This window comes from Struthio camelus, chromosome Z, assembly GCF_040807025.1.
Source record: "Struthio camelus isolate bStrCam1 chromosome Z, bStrCam1.hap1, whole genome shotgun sequence".
Classification (NCBI taxonomy): Eukaryota; Metazoa; Chordata; class Aves; order Struthioniformes; family Struthionidae; genus Struthio; species Struthio camelus.
The window spans coordinates 10,401,867-10,415,278 of NC_090982.1; the positions used below are offsets into that span (position 1 = coordinate 10,401,867).

The following is a 13,412-nucleotide window of genomic DNA, read 5'->3' on the forward strand; positions in this document are numbered from 1 at the left end:
TGGGTATCGTGAACCCTGCCCGGGCAGGGAGCTGTGCCTAATAAAACAAGCGGACTCATCCACAGACTACACAGAACCTTTGGGCAAGCAGCAAAAGTATTTGTTGTAACTATTAGCCAAGACCTTTTGCGACTTTTCTGCCACCATGACGACTAAATCAAAATCGTATGTCCCCAGGGAATAATCATACAATTCATTGACATCCACAAGGAAAAGCAGGTATTTCAGTGCTTCCTCTGCACTCACAGCTGTGGCATCTGGAGAAATGCTCTCTGTAATGAAAGAGAGAAACAGAAGATCAGTTATACCAACAACAGCAGTGGAATGCCTCTCCGAGGGAGGGATTGCACTGTCAAACACCTTCTTAACACCGCATTAGGACCAAACTTAATAGCTCATTCCATTCAGCAGGAGGGGTTACTTTGCTTGGGTTGTTTGCCGAGACTCTCCAGGCATCCAGCATCTTCAAGAACTGCCCCAAGAACAACAACTTGTGAAGTGTGCAGCAGTGACAAGCCAGAAGTATCAGGGCAGGATAAAAGTGGAACTTGCCAGCTGGAGATATCAGGAGCTAGAATAGGAACCTCCTATACCCGGCTGGGAGAAATTGAGTCCTGAAGGAGAAAACAGCTCAAATCCAGGGCTATTTGCTGATGTATCTAGAGCACAGGATGAGCTGAGGGCAAACAGGTAACTTACGTATAAACTGATCTGCTGCTGTTCCATTATCATACAGCTAGTTTCAAGCATATTTTTTGTTTTCTGACTGGCTCCACAAACCACCACCTTAAAATAGTTTTCAGAATAAACCATGCTAACAGTGAAAGCTCCTAGAAACTCTATCACAGAGGATCATCCATTTTCAACACTTCTAGGTTCCTGATACCACACCTCGAAGATCATGAACTTTCTGGAGAGCAATTTCCAGTTCTGGAGGACTTTTCTTTACATGGGCTGTCAGTATTGATAGGCAGTATCTGAAGAAAATGGAAGACGTAAAAGAAAGTGAGATGGCAGAGAGACTTTGTTTATTCCTATTTTATCACAGCAAAAGTACTCAAGTTCCCCCTCCCCCCCCCCCAACAACAAAACAGGGTAGAGAAGAAGAGAACAGAATACCACCAAAAAGAAAATTCTGCTCAGCATGTTTCCTCAAACATGTCACAAGATTGGAGGTGTGCTTTGAGTACAGTGAGCTTTTTTTACCATGCCAGCGAGCATGATGCAGAGAGCTCCTCTAAAAGCTCCGCTAGCTAGGTAAAATCCTTTTTCCAGATCAAATTTTGCGTGAAAATAGTCTTCTTTCTAAAGAGAAAAACTCCTAGAAGTTCTGTTTCATGCATCCTATTTTAAAATAATTGTCCTAGCTAAGGGGATGCCTTATTTTTCGTAATTGTTCAGTGGAAAGCGTCTAACGTTATTAGGATTCAGCAGCCACGCTCCACTCTTGGTTGCTTCTCTGTCCACCGTTTCAGATGTAAAGTTGCACACAGTTTAATACTGTATTTCACTAACCACTGCTATTACCCTATTTTCCCACCCTCTGCCTTTGACTAACCTTGATTCATCCAAGGAAGATGGCAATAAGAAGGTAGCTATTCAGAAAGAGGTAGCAAGAATGTTCACACCAGGTTTACAAAGGTAATCCAATCTCAGATGAAGCATGTGAAATTTTTCAGAGAGGTTATCTCCTCTAAAAAGCCAGCATCTCCCCCCGATGATCTTGCTCATGCCTCTCTCTCCCCCGTGCCACAAAGACTGACCTTGCCATTTTAAAATGCGTGCAGTATTTCTTAAATCCTTGTAAGCAGCCCCACCTCTCCAACTCTTACGGGAAAAGTTTTGCTGCCTCTGCAATCGTTAATTGTTGTGCTTTTCAGGAAAGCATCCTCAGAACACAGAATATATGCTATATGAGTTTACCAGAGCGCAGGCTCACCTCAGAGGATCTGAGGTGAAATAGCCGACACTAAGGACAGTCTTGCTTTTCTATAAATGACCTACTAGAAGTCCCTGCAACTGTTCCTTCACCTATGGGAAGAAAATACTCACTTCTGAGGGTCAATGCGTTCCATGGCAGCTCTCATTACATCACATACAAGGTTCACTTTTTTCTGATCAGGATGCTGCTGCAGCTGAGCATTACTGCTACCATTCAGAGATGGGTACATGCTCTTTGTGAAATCTTCTTCTCTAAATAAAAACAAATACTATGAATACAAGCATAGTCCATCATATAACCCAGCACAAAGCAAAGGACGCATACACACAAAAATTAACTACACAATAAAATAGCTCATATGCTCATTCAGTGCAGAGAGGCAACCTGTCATGCTGCCTAACAGAGCCAGGAGGCTCTCCAACTTGGTCTCTCATTCCTCCCAACTGATTCTCAGTCAAAAGAGGCACAAGAAAAAAAATTGTTAGAACACTATTACAGCTGCGAACAAAAAAACCAGAAGGCAAGATTTTCAAGATTCAACTGCCTTCCAATAAATTCATATGCCACATAGAGAACACTTCTGAAAATTAAGCCATTGGCTTGTACTTCTATACCAAAATTTAAGGTCCAAACTGAAAATAAAGAAGAGAAACTGAGGGACAGCCCCAGCTGTCCAACAAGCGTTCAATTCAGCAAGCCTGAGAAACCCTGAAGTGACCAATGGCTTAAAGCCTCATTAGGTCATTAAGGTCATTAAACCTTTGAGAAAAAACAGTTCAGGGTGCCTGATTTGGGAATTTAAGCAATTATCTAGGCTTCAGATTTCAGAGAGGCAATGCTCTCTTCCTGCTCTTCCTTATGAGGGTGCAAAACCTTCTCTATTCACATTTAGCCTTGTACAGCAACCTGAAGAAAAAAAAAAAAAAATCACAGCAATCAGATGCTGATCCTTTGCTGGCAAATTCTACTGAATGCCTGCAAGCTGGAATTCCCCAACAAGACACAGTGACTGTCCCTGAAACTACTGAGCTTACTGGGGTGTTTATGACCCATCATGTCAGATTTCTGGCCGAGTCCTTGCATCCACACCAGAGGGCTGGTAATATGCGGGCAAAATAATCCACGGCCACTGGTTATACGCATATTCCCATTTGCGGAATTATACTCACTTCAGTTCAGTGAAAAACAAGTTGATGTAATTCACAGAATCTATTTGTTTGATAAAGGTTTCTACATTTTCCAGAAATACCTGAAATGAACAAAAGTATTACTACTGTTACTCTAAACTAGTAAAGTAAGCATAGCACGTTTAAAGACGAGCAAGATGAAAGAAATGCCAAATGCAGTCTGCTTGCATGAAGGTGCAGCAGTGCAGAGCCGTCATCCCTGCTGAAAGCAGAACTCTCAGCACTGCTTACTCTTTTGAGCCCGCTGCTAAATGCCAATGGATTCCAGGCTAGACGGATATAGAAAAGGGCGCATCAGAGTTGGGCATACTTGCCTTGGGATTGTGATCATACAGAAGATTGAGGTTGATTCTCAGCTTCCTCATACACTGAAACGCTTCCCTGAACATAAGCCTGAGGGAATGAGTTAAGCAGGACAGTTTATATACTGCATAGGTGCAATATCCATATATAAAGGCAACTCTTTAGAGGAAAGCACAGACACAGTGGGAGGCGAATAACTGGCTAGGCAACAAGCCATGTAAATTGCCTTCCAGACAAGATGTGCAGGGTCAGTCCTGTCCGTTCCCAGCCCCTGAGGTGGGACAGGCGAGCAGACTGCATTATCTGAGATAGAGAGATGCGCCTTGCACTCAAAAAAAGCAAACCAAAACAATTAAAAAAAAAAACCTCACTACATTTGAGTCTAATCGACCAACTTCCATTTCAGAAAACTTCAATGTAAAAATGATAAATAAAACATGAAAAATAGCAAGCTACCTCATGAAGTGACCTAGATGTCCAGAGAAGGGAGCACACTAAGGTATTTCTCCTGCCCACCCAGTCCTAGCCCACACGTAAGCCCTTCAGGGGCAAAGTGTTAGTCAGTCAGGACTGCGGAAAGCTGTACTTCCAGCTGGTAGCCTCAGGAATAGTTTTCATTCTCACTGAAACGTCTGTCGCTTTGGGTCTGGTCTCCCTGCCTTCTCAAGGAAGGCCTCAGCACAACAAAACCAGGTCAGCCGCCTCTAAATGGCTCACAGTGGGGAATGGAAGACCAAAATACCCCAGTGCCGCTTACCTGTTCAGCCACTTCCTAATTTGGGCAAGAACCAGAGCTCGGTGGTGAACAGTCTCCAGATTCCCTCTTGGCATCTACAACACAAGGTTCAAGCAACTAGTTCACAGTAGTTACTTTATCTATGTTTAAGGCAAAGTGAGAACAGGCCAACTCTTCCAGACTTGTCTGTTACCGGTGGGCGCACGGGGCTCTCTGTTCACTTCAAAGTGCACGCAGTTTCAATGACTCTAGGAGCAATATTTGAATATTCTCTCAGCTCAGAAACATTCCTTCCTCAGAAGGCTGTGAAATCTAAAGGCCTCATGGGTTGGGATAGGAAGACTAAAAGGGAAACAGAATTAAAAGCAGAGACTTCCTTCAGGCAGAGGAATTCCGGAGGCATGAAACCTCCTCATACTAAGAGGAGAAATCCAGCCTCTGAAGAATTTGCTTCCTGTGACCCAAGACACTACAGGACATTCCAAACTGCACGGGCAAATTATAACAGGTGGGAGGCATCTATCTGAAAACTTAACTCTGCTCCTGCTAGTCTGTTACTCACTGGCTCACTGGGATAGTTTCTGGCCTTTCTGAAAGGGCAGCTGGATACTGGTAGGAAGTCTAGGGTATGGGTGAGCTGGGAATGCTTAGAGAAGCCCAAAACAGGCCAAAAAAAAAAAAAAAAAGTCTATGCTGTTTTTCTAGCAAAGCTAAACTCCAGAAAGAGGTAAGCTACCTGGATAATCATGCTGGCAGTTTTACATCAGCTTATTACCAACTTGAACATTTCTCTCCCCTACAAGGTCACTTTTTTTTTTTTTTTTTTTTTTAAATTCTCTCAGTAAGAGAAGAGAAGAAATGTCTTTGAGTGAGGCAGGGATCAACTTTAACAACTCTTTGAGTTCTGACAGTTCCTTCTGTGGCTTATTCAGCATTACCCCTACAAAAACTGAAGGGGGAACTGGAGCAAATCCAGCAAAGGACCATTAAGATAAGATGGCCGGGAGCTGGAGCACCTGACACACAAAATGAGAAGGAAACTGGACTTGTTCAATTTGGAGAACGCTGAGGAGGCGTCCTTTAATAGGGTGAACTGCCAAGCAAGGGCTGGAGCCAACAAAACTAGACTTCTCAGAAATGCATGGGGAAAGGACAAGGGGCACAACTACAAGTTGCAAAAAGGGATATTCTGGTTGGACAAAAGAAAAAATTCCTTTCTACAAGAATGAGGGTGGTAGTGGCGGGAAATTTCCATCCTTGAAAACATTCAACTGGACAGAGCTCAGAACAACCAGATCTAGCCTGCAGGTTAGCCCTGCTTTGAGGAGGATGCTGGACTACAGGCATCCAGAGATGCCTTCCGAATGAAATCCTCTGTTCTAAGAGCCTCTGCTGGTTCTCAACAGCGAGCAGAGCGCTCCAAACTTTAGACTAACTTGGTGCTAAGGCTAATGAAGGGCTGTTAGCACACACAAGAGATCCAAAGGGAGTGGTGTCAACACAGCACTAAGTTACCTCAGCTAACAGGAATGTGAACATCCCTCCCCAGTTCTGTCCACATCCAGCTGCCTGTGCTGAACCTCTTAACTCCCTGACACGCACTCAAATCATTCCAGACAGCTGGAGATTTGTGGCGTTCTGCAGCAGGACAGGACAGCAGCTACGTAGCACTGCACAAATTGTTTGCAGCTTGTCCAGCTGCCTGCTGAGACAACTTCTCTGCACCCCTGAGAGCAGACCTCACCAGACACGGGCAGAGCACTGACCTGCAGAATGACCTTGGTGTCCCGAGGCACAACCGTGATGATACGGGAGCCTCGCTCCACATTGCGTAGGGTCTCATTGTTGGGCACAGCAGTGTTGCTCAGGCCAGCCTGAAGGGCTGAAGACAACAGTTATCAGCACACAGGGCACACGCTCCAGCGCAGTCGGGCTTTACTGAGTGGCTCTGCAAGGTCCTGCTGGATGTACAGCAGCTCTGATACCCTAATTCACTCAAGAATGACACAACAATGACACTCAACTGTTCCAGATAAGATGAGGACCCCTCAGCACAGCTCGACACAAAGCAGAAACACGTCCTCTCTGCCTCACGAACTTAAAGTTCGAGACCAGATGACAGGTGCACTGAAAAGGGTACTGGACCAGTAACGTGTTATCCTGCCTTTCCCAAGTTCCCCATATCTCTTGGGGCCAGGTACCACCAGAAACTGCTCATACTTGGACCCCTTCTCTACTCTTCACCGTCAAAGAGCACAGAGCCTTTTCTTGGTTTTGGATGTGAAGGGAAGGGAGCGAACGCAGAGCTATACTGTTGAAAACAGACAAAGGGACAACAACTGGGTGACAAATCCTGGGAAGAGCACATGGCATACAAAGCCAGTCTCCTGTGCTCCTTGCTCTCTGCGAGTCTTTCGAGGGCAGCCTCCCTCTTCTCTCTCTTAAGCAGTTGCTCTAAGTGACCTCAGTGCAGCAGGTTTGGAAGTAAAAAAGGGGGACATGCTGTAGTTCCAAGACAATGGCTTCAAGCTGCCAGCAGCAGGAAGTCAGAGCTAGCATTTACCTTTCACTGACATCTCCTTTAAGCAGAAGCACTGACAGGTGTGGGAGTTGGTTGTCACCAACAAAAACTCATTGTACGTTGCAAATGAGGTGATGTTGGAAGCTACCTGCAGAAAGATGATTAAGTTATCACTGTGCAGAGCAGGACAGTAAAAACTGGCAAAGGAAAAAGGGACGTAGTAAGGGGCACACATTTTGGTACCTCCGTGTCGTCAATAAAAAGTCGGAATCGATCTGTAAGGCCTAAGATCACCTCCTGTAAAGGAAAAGGACAACAATTAGAAGCTGTCAGTGTTACAGCCTCCAATGTCCCCCAGCTGATTACCATTAGACTGAAGTGCCTTATGATAAGGTACTGAGCACCTCATGTGATTTACTTAGAGAAGCTGGACAGGAAGTCATCCAGTCTCTGTACCAGGAGCGCTTCTTCCTTCAGTGTCTTTAAACACTCATGCCTGGACACCAGTTTCACCCACCCCGTCGCAGCAACTGTGCAGTAGCAGAACAGCCATGCCATGCCATATCACCGTTTTTTTATTTAACGGCATTGGCTCCAGAGCACCAGAGGAAGAGCACCAGTAAAGAGCAGAGCAGCTCCATATCGTATGTACCTGGGTGCAGACTGAAGGAAAGAAATCGTGCAACTACTGGCACAATAGCTAGTAATTTCTTAGAGCTGTTGTAACTATCAAAAAAACATCCTAAACAGGAAACAGTAGGAATAGGAGATCTGTTGTAACTCAGCTCAGCTCTATTTGCTAAGGGGGTGATTTCACATAAAATAGAACGGAATGCTATTTACACACAGGGCAGGGCAGTGGCTGCTGGGGACTTTACGTTTGAAATTCCTCACTCTTCAATCACATAATTCACAGCATTAATAGGAAGGGGAGACTGGCTGTTAACCACAAGCAATCACAAATGCTCTACAAGACAAGGAAAGATAAGCTCTTAGCTCCGCACAGGTCTTTATGGAGAAAGCAGTTAAGAAGCATCACCGGACCCTGGACAGAAGATCAGAGAGGATATTTGACAGAGGGACTGTTAGGAATTGAAACTGCTCAGAATCTTACTTACTTCTGCACTGATCCTGGTGAGGGAAGTCTGCACACAAGGATGAGGGAACCGAACAGCAGAGCCACTGCTGGTCTGCCAAGGCTCAAGGACTGGAGTAGAAGCCTCTAAAGAGCAAAGAAGATCAAACTGTTTTCTAGCCAGTCAAAGCTCCAGAAATGACACCCCCAAGACACATATCCCAAGGAAACTGCAGCAAGGTGCACTTGCAGAAGCTATATCTGACAGAGAGAGGAGGGAATGCTGACACAGAAGTCCAGCCAGCGCACAGCAGAAGAGAAGGCGGTAGTTTCTGTGGGCTCAGCAGCACCTTTATTCCACTGTGGAACAAGAAAGAAGTGTCAAGGACCTGGCAGTCGGTCAGCACTTCTGAAAGCACCAAATCAGCCATCTTCTTTTCAAAGCACAAAGTCAGAGCGATCATTTGCTTCAACACTAACTCCTTTCAGAAACAAATCACTTATTTTAACCTGTTTCTGGGAGCAAAGAGAACATGAAAGACAGCATCAGATACCACCAAGAGCCACCCACGTCCCTGAAAGCAAAATCAACTTGTTAAACCTTTTGAGAAATCTGTAACAACTATATCCTAGCCCAAGGATCTGAACAGGGATCAGCTCACCCCAGAGGTACTTCAGGATCTGACCATCAGCCAGCTGTAGAGCTACAGTTTTGGTCACTGGGCTGCAGCACAGGCTGATCACTTCTCCATCTACTGACACAGACAACCTGGGACAAGGCACAGAAGACACAGAACATCAGAGGACAGGACACATATAGAACACCCAGGCTCTGCACTTCCCGGAGCTAGGTGGAAGGGTGCACATCTCTAGCACGGACAAATACCTTGTTGCTGTAAAGGTCTCTTCCAAACTATTTTCACACCTCTGTAAACTGATATTGGCATCACAGAGCATCAGCAACCTGAGCCAACAGGCATATGGCCTAACTGTGCTAGTCACTATCCACATAGTTACAGCACTCTGCAAAGCTCACTTTTCTTGCTCTATAGTTCAGGTGCAAATCAGCCTGTCTCCACTGTTTGAGTGCATTAGAAAGGGACTCTCAGGATCCCTCTGGCAAGCAGATTCAGTGGAACGAAGCCCAGGTGGCTTCCTTTTGCGCTCTGGTTTTAGTTCAACTGCTGCCACAAAGCCGGGCAGGTGTTGAGGGGAATAGGAGTAACAAGCACAATAGTCCCCTCTGGACCTTGATAATGGGAAGAGAGAAAAGAAAGGGGAAAGAGGAATTCAGTCCCCTGAGGGCCTGCAATTCAGACAGAGGAACAGAGATATCCTATACTGATACAGGCATGTTAGCATACCACCTCTCATCAGGCTGGATACGGGCATTAGGAAGATACTGTCCAGTAGCCAGCTTCACGAGCTGTTTTGGATATCCTGCAGGAAAAGGGCCAACTCCTCAACCTCCAGGCTGCACATGTGAGAGATTTAATTCCACCCAAGCGCAGTATGGAGGGTCTCTCAGACCCCACCAACGATAGACAGATTTGTCTAGTACCGTAAATCCAGGCATTGCTCTTCAGCTCCAGCCACAGGAGGCGCTGCAGTCAGATGGTAAAGGACTGACTGAGCAGTATGTTGATCTTGACCAACCACCAGAAAGCTGCTGTCTGGCAGCCAGGTGAGAAATCGGAGCCCCAAGGGATTCATCAACTCATTGGTGTTGCTGCCCAGATCAACTCTGTCACATAGTAAGAGAGACACAGAAAGAAAAATAACCTGATTTCTGCAGGCTACCCCAGAACCTTGGTCCTCTGAAGAAGGCCAAGATCTTCCTAGGCACAGCCTGGCTACGCACACAGCACACTCCTCAGGAGAAAGAGCACCGTGCTGCCCATCAAGTTACCCAGTCCTTAGCACTGATCGCAGCCAGAGCAGCGACCTCCAAACCATCTAGCCAGGTACCCTCACATCCCCATTGATCTAGTTCTGTATTACCTGTATGTTTTATCCAGGTATGGTGTTTCCACAGCTGCTTTAAATCCATTTCCACCTACAGCTCCTACCCTTACAGTGGGGTCCTTCATTGTGCTCTGTCCTGGCAAAAACAGAAAAAAAACAGAGCTTAGAGATCCTGCTAACCCCTTGCACCTTCATTCCATGGCTACAGGAGGCTACTACGAATGTTATAATACACATAAAACCGCTGTCTAACCCTCATTAACGCTTACACTGAGGAACGTAACTACTTCACAATGTCCTAGTACAAAACCCAAAGACAACAGTGACAGCCTCTGGTCCTGCTGCATACTGAATGTTATGCCATATAAACAAGTGCTCTGGACAGTGCTGGGTGGCTCAGATAGACTAATCCCAGACGCTTCCAACATCAGTCAGCAGCCAGGCCAGTAGAACAGATTACACAAGATGCCACCTGCTGCACTACATTCAAATGGGAACCAGGCAGACGGATGTCACCAGCAGCAGCATACAGCCAACCGCTGGACACTACCTTCTCAAAAAGTTAACTCACCACCAAGGTGATCCTGCGCCACCCAAGCTGCTGCGGATAATGAGGACAGAGTTGAGATCTCTCTCTGAACCATGTATGTGTGGCTCTTGACTACTAAAAGCTCATGACCAGCACCACATTAGTCCCCCCTTGCTACTGCTCGCAGGAGAGCAGGTTTCTTCTAACAACATAGTGCAACGTTCTCTCACCGTATCTATATAAGGAGATCCTGTTATCAGCATCCAGGACAGCCATGTCTCCACTGTGCTCAGGATCTGTGTGAAATGCAATCTGATTCACCGCCTGCGTGAACTGCAGCTGATAGGTACACATGGGTGGGGGCACCACAGCATGCTGGAACGCTGTGACAAGCACTTTGTCTGTGGAAGAAAAGAGAAGCTAAATTGTAGCCCCGTCCAGCTGTGAGGCTCTTGTTAGACTGTTTACTGAAAGCAGGAGCAACACCAGACTAGAAGACAGGTGCCGTGCCCCTAGCTGGCAATTCCATTAAACCACCTCTGAAGTTTCCACCGATTCCCTGGTCCCGCTCATTAACAGCTTTGTAGAAACAGGAGGTACAGAAGAACCACAGCAGCCCCAGCCAGGCTGCATCCAAAGGGCTGCAGCACCTCCTCTGATTCTAGCGCTCCAAAGCGGCCCCAATGCTTACCTCCGTCTATGACGGCCACATTTGCCACGTGCTGGCTATTCTCCCCCATCCCGTGGTCGGTGGTCCAATGCCAGTCATAGGAGAGGTAGAGCCAACCCTGGCAGAGGACGTGCAGTCTATACGGGATCACTGGGTCCCACAGCAGGGATACCAACTGATTTTTCTCCAAGTTGCCAAAATGCAGACTTTGCTTCAGGTACCAGTGATAGTTTCCCGTGGTCCACAGCTGAACTATAGCAAAATAAACGGTTACCACAGACTGCTGCTTGAGACCCATCTCACACTCTTCCCACTGCCATTGCTTTCTTGGAGTGCATCAAGTGCAATGGAAATAACATTCATACAAGAAGCCCAAGGTAAACCTCAACTGTAAATTTTGCTCAGAAAAGTCAAAGCCTTAGAATTCCCTCAGTTCTCTGCCGCGGGAAGGGCATGAGTGTTTTAGGAAAGGATCATACCTCCAGCTTTCTATTAATACTACTTCCAGGTAAGTCAGCCTAGAAGATGCTTTTAGCGCCAGCTGAACTAGCAGTCATTCCTGAGCTGCACAGAGGGGCTCCAAGCTGTAGGCAAAGTTCTCCACATCTCCTAACTTGCCAAGGAATACCATTGCTGACCATGTTCTCAGACAAGAGTGAGAGCCAAAGCCTCACTCAGCGCTCTCACCATAACTGTTTGGTTTGCAGTTCTCATCCTTCTTAAGGTCTTCCAGCCATACAGCCAGGATCGTAGAATCCGCATTCCAAAGCAGTTCATTAACCTGCATTAAAAAAAAAAACAAAAACAAAAAACACAAGAGTCTTACTCGTATTCGTGCCTCTGCACAGGGTGGGCATGCTCCAGCTTGGTTAGCAAGACCTGAGTTGCTTCTTACTTTTCAACAGTGTAAGGAGTAAGGGTTAATGAGCTGACAAAGCATCCATGTACTGTCAAAGCTCCTGATAAACTGAGTCAAGCAGGACCCCTCTCAGAGGTTCTACACAGCTGAAGAGGTGCTACAAGGACAGACATGACAGCACAGTTCCCTTTGCTTTCCTTGGCACCGACAAAGCATCTGCCAAAAGATCTCTCAGCATCCGAAGGCAGAAGCTAAAACAACACACTAGCATTATCTTCTCTCTCACATTATTTGGAATGATCTGAGTATTTCACCTCACTCCTGCACCAGCCGACACCCTGGGCAGCAGCTGTGAAGTTTTTGCCTAATAGGTGTAAAGCAGCCAGAAGCATCTCTACAAATCCCCCTTTTTCTCTGTATTACAGCTTGCAAAGGATATTGCTTCTCCTCCATGGGCTTCTTCCGCACTCTCTTTTCAGGCCTGAAAGCAAAGATCAGCTTTTTCACAAGGACCGGCACTAAGCATTAAGCGAAAGACTTCGTCCTAGAAGTTTCTGGAGAACGTGGAGAAAGATGTAGCTCTCCTTTCCATTGCGTTCTAACTGACAACGACAAGACACACTTACTTTGACCTGCCCTTTCTGGAAGGGGAGGGTGAACTCTCCATGAAGAAGTCCATTCTTTTCCAAGAAAACAACATCGTGTCTGTTGGGTTTTTCTTGCGTGGATGCTATCAAGCTTCCAGACGGCCTTAAAACAGAATCACATGAGAAGTGCCTGCTCATACTGTCATTTTAAACAAGAATCAACTCCAACTTTCTCCAGAGACAAAACTTTCACACACAAGAGACAGGAAGAAAAGAAGCAGCACACCACCTATTTTCTTCAGGACTGCTCAAAGTCATGGGTGCTGCACAAATGTTTCTCAGGGCTTGTTACTCTCAGATTAGCAGGGAAGCATCAGCACAGGCAAAGCAACTAGCTCTGTTCCTCTTATATAGTCGAGCCCCCAAATGGGTGACACCGTGACTACGCAAGGAATCTATCACTTCTCCCCCCCAAACATAATGCAAGTATTATGTTTTTCAGGGCCCAAGGTTCTACTCTTGCTCATGCTGGATCAAAAGAAAGTTTTCTTCCAGTTTGGGGAAAAATAAAAAAAAAAAAATAAATAGGAAAATGAAATGAATGCTGAAGAAAGACTGTGGCCAGGCATTACAAAGCAGCAACCTGCTGCCAGCATACAGACTGCTTGCTACTCACTTCCAGGCCAGTGCTTGTTCTAATCCTGAGATAGGCTCACTTGTTGACTGCAGCACAAGTTCTCTGTTCCATACTCGGATCTTCCGAGCACCTACAGGTTTGAGAAGCAGGGAGACAAGAGCGTAAGAAAGCACCAGAAAAAGACTCTTCCCATTTTCAGAGGGCTGAAGACATCAAGGAGAGCAAATTCTGGAGCACAGGCATAGAAAGGAGACTTCTCTTGCACGCCACAACTGCCTGTCTCAGGCAGTCTTCCCAAAGTAACAGAGTGACTACAGCAACTTGAGCAGGACTTCCAATCGGATATAGCTCAGTGGTGGCCATTTCCCTCTCCGCTTCTCCCAGGTGAAGTGTTAAAATCT

At 46.1% G+C, this 13,412-nt stretch overlaps 1 protein-coding gene across 2 annotated transcripts in view; it reads right to left on the reverse strand.

The window, feature by feature from the left end:
* ELP1 (elongator acetyltransferase complex subunit 1) overlaps positions 1-13,412 on the reverse strand; it is a 33,532-nt gene that overhangs the window by 12,087 nt on the left and 8,033 nt on the right. For both annotated transcript variants that reach the window (XR_011138068.1, XM_068928831.1), the window contains exons 7-24: positions 13,051-13,141; positions 12,414-12,537; positions 11,616-11,709; positions 10,950-11,180; positions 10,489-10,659; positions 9,766-9,865; positions 9,326-9,508; positions 8,427-8,533; positions 7,808-7,911; positions 6,933-6,986; positions 6,732-6,837; positions 5,935-6,050; positions 4,190-4,263; positions 3,444-3,522; positions 3,112-3,191; positions 2,053-2,193; positions 892-977; positions 124-272 (exon numbers count right to left, since the gene is read on the reverse strand). Coding sequence is in view for 1 of the 2 variants with exons in the window: in XM_068928831.1 (XP_068784932.1) it covers positions 124-272; positions 892-977; positions 2,053-2,193; positions 3,112-3,191; positions 3,444-3,522; positions 4,190-4,263; positions 5,935-6,050; positions 6,732-6,837; positions 6,933-6,986; positions 7,808-7,911; positions 8,427-8,533; positions 9,326-9,508; positions 9,766-9,865; positions 10,489-10,659; positions 10,950-11,180; positions 11,616-11,709; positions 12,414-12,537; positions 13,051-13,141 (2,090 nt within the window). In the remaining variant the exon portion in view is untranslated. The remainder of the gene's footprint in view (positions 1-123; positions 273-891; positions 978-2,052; positions 2,194-3,111; positions 3,192-3,443; positions 3,523-4,189; positions 4,264-5,934; positions 6,051-6,731; positions 6,838-6,932; positions 6,987-7,807; positions 7,912-8,426; positions 8,534-9,325; positions 9,509-9,765; positions 9,866-10,488; positions 10,660-10,949; positions 11,181-11,615; positions 11,710-12,413; positions 12,538-13,050; positions 13,142-13,412) is intronic.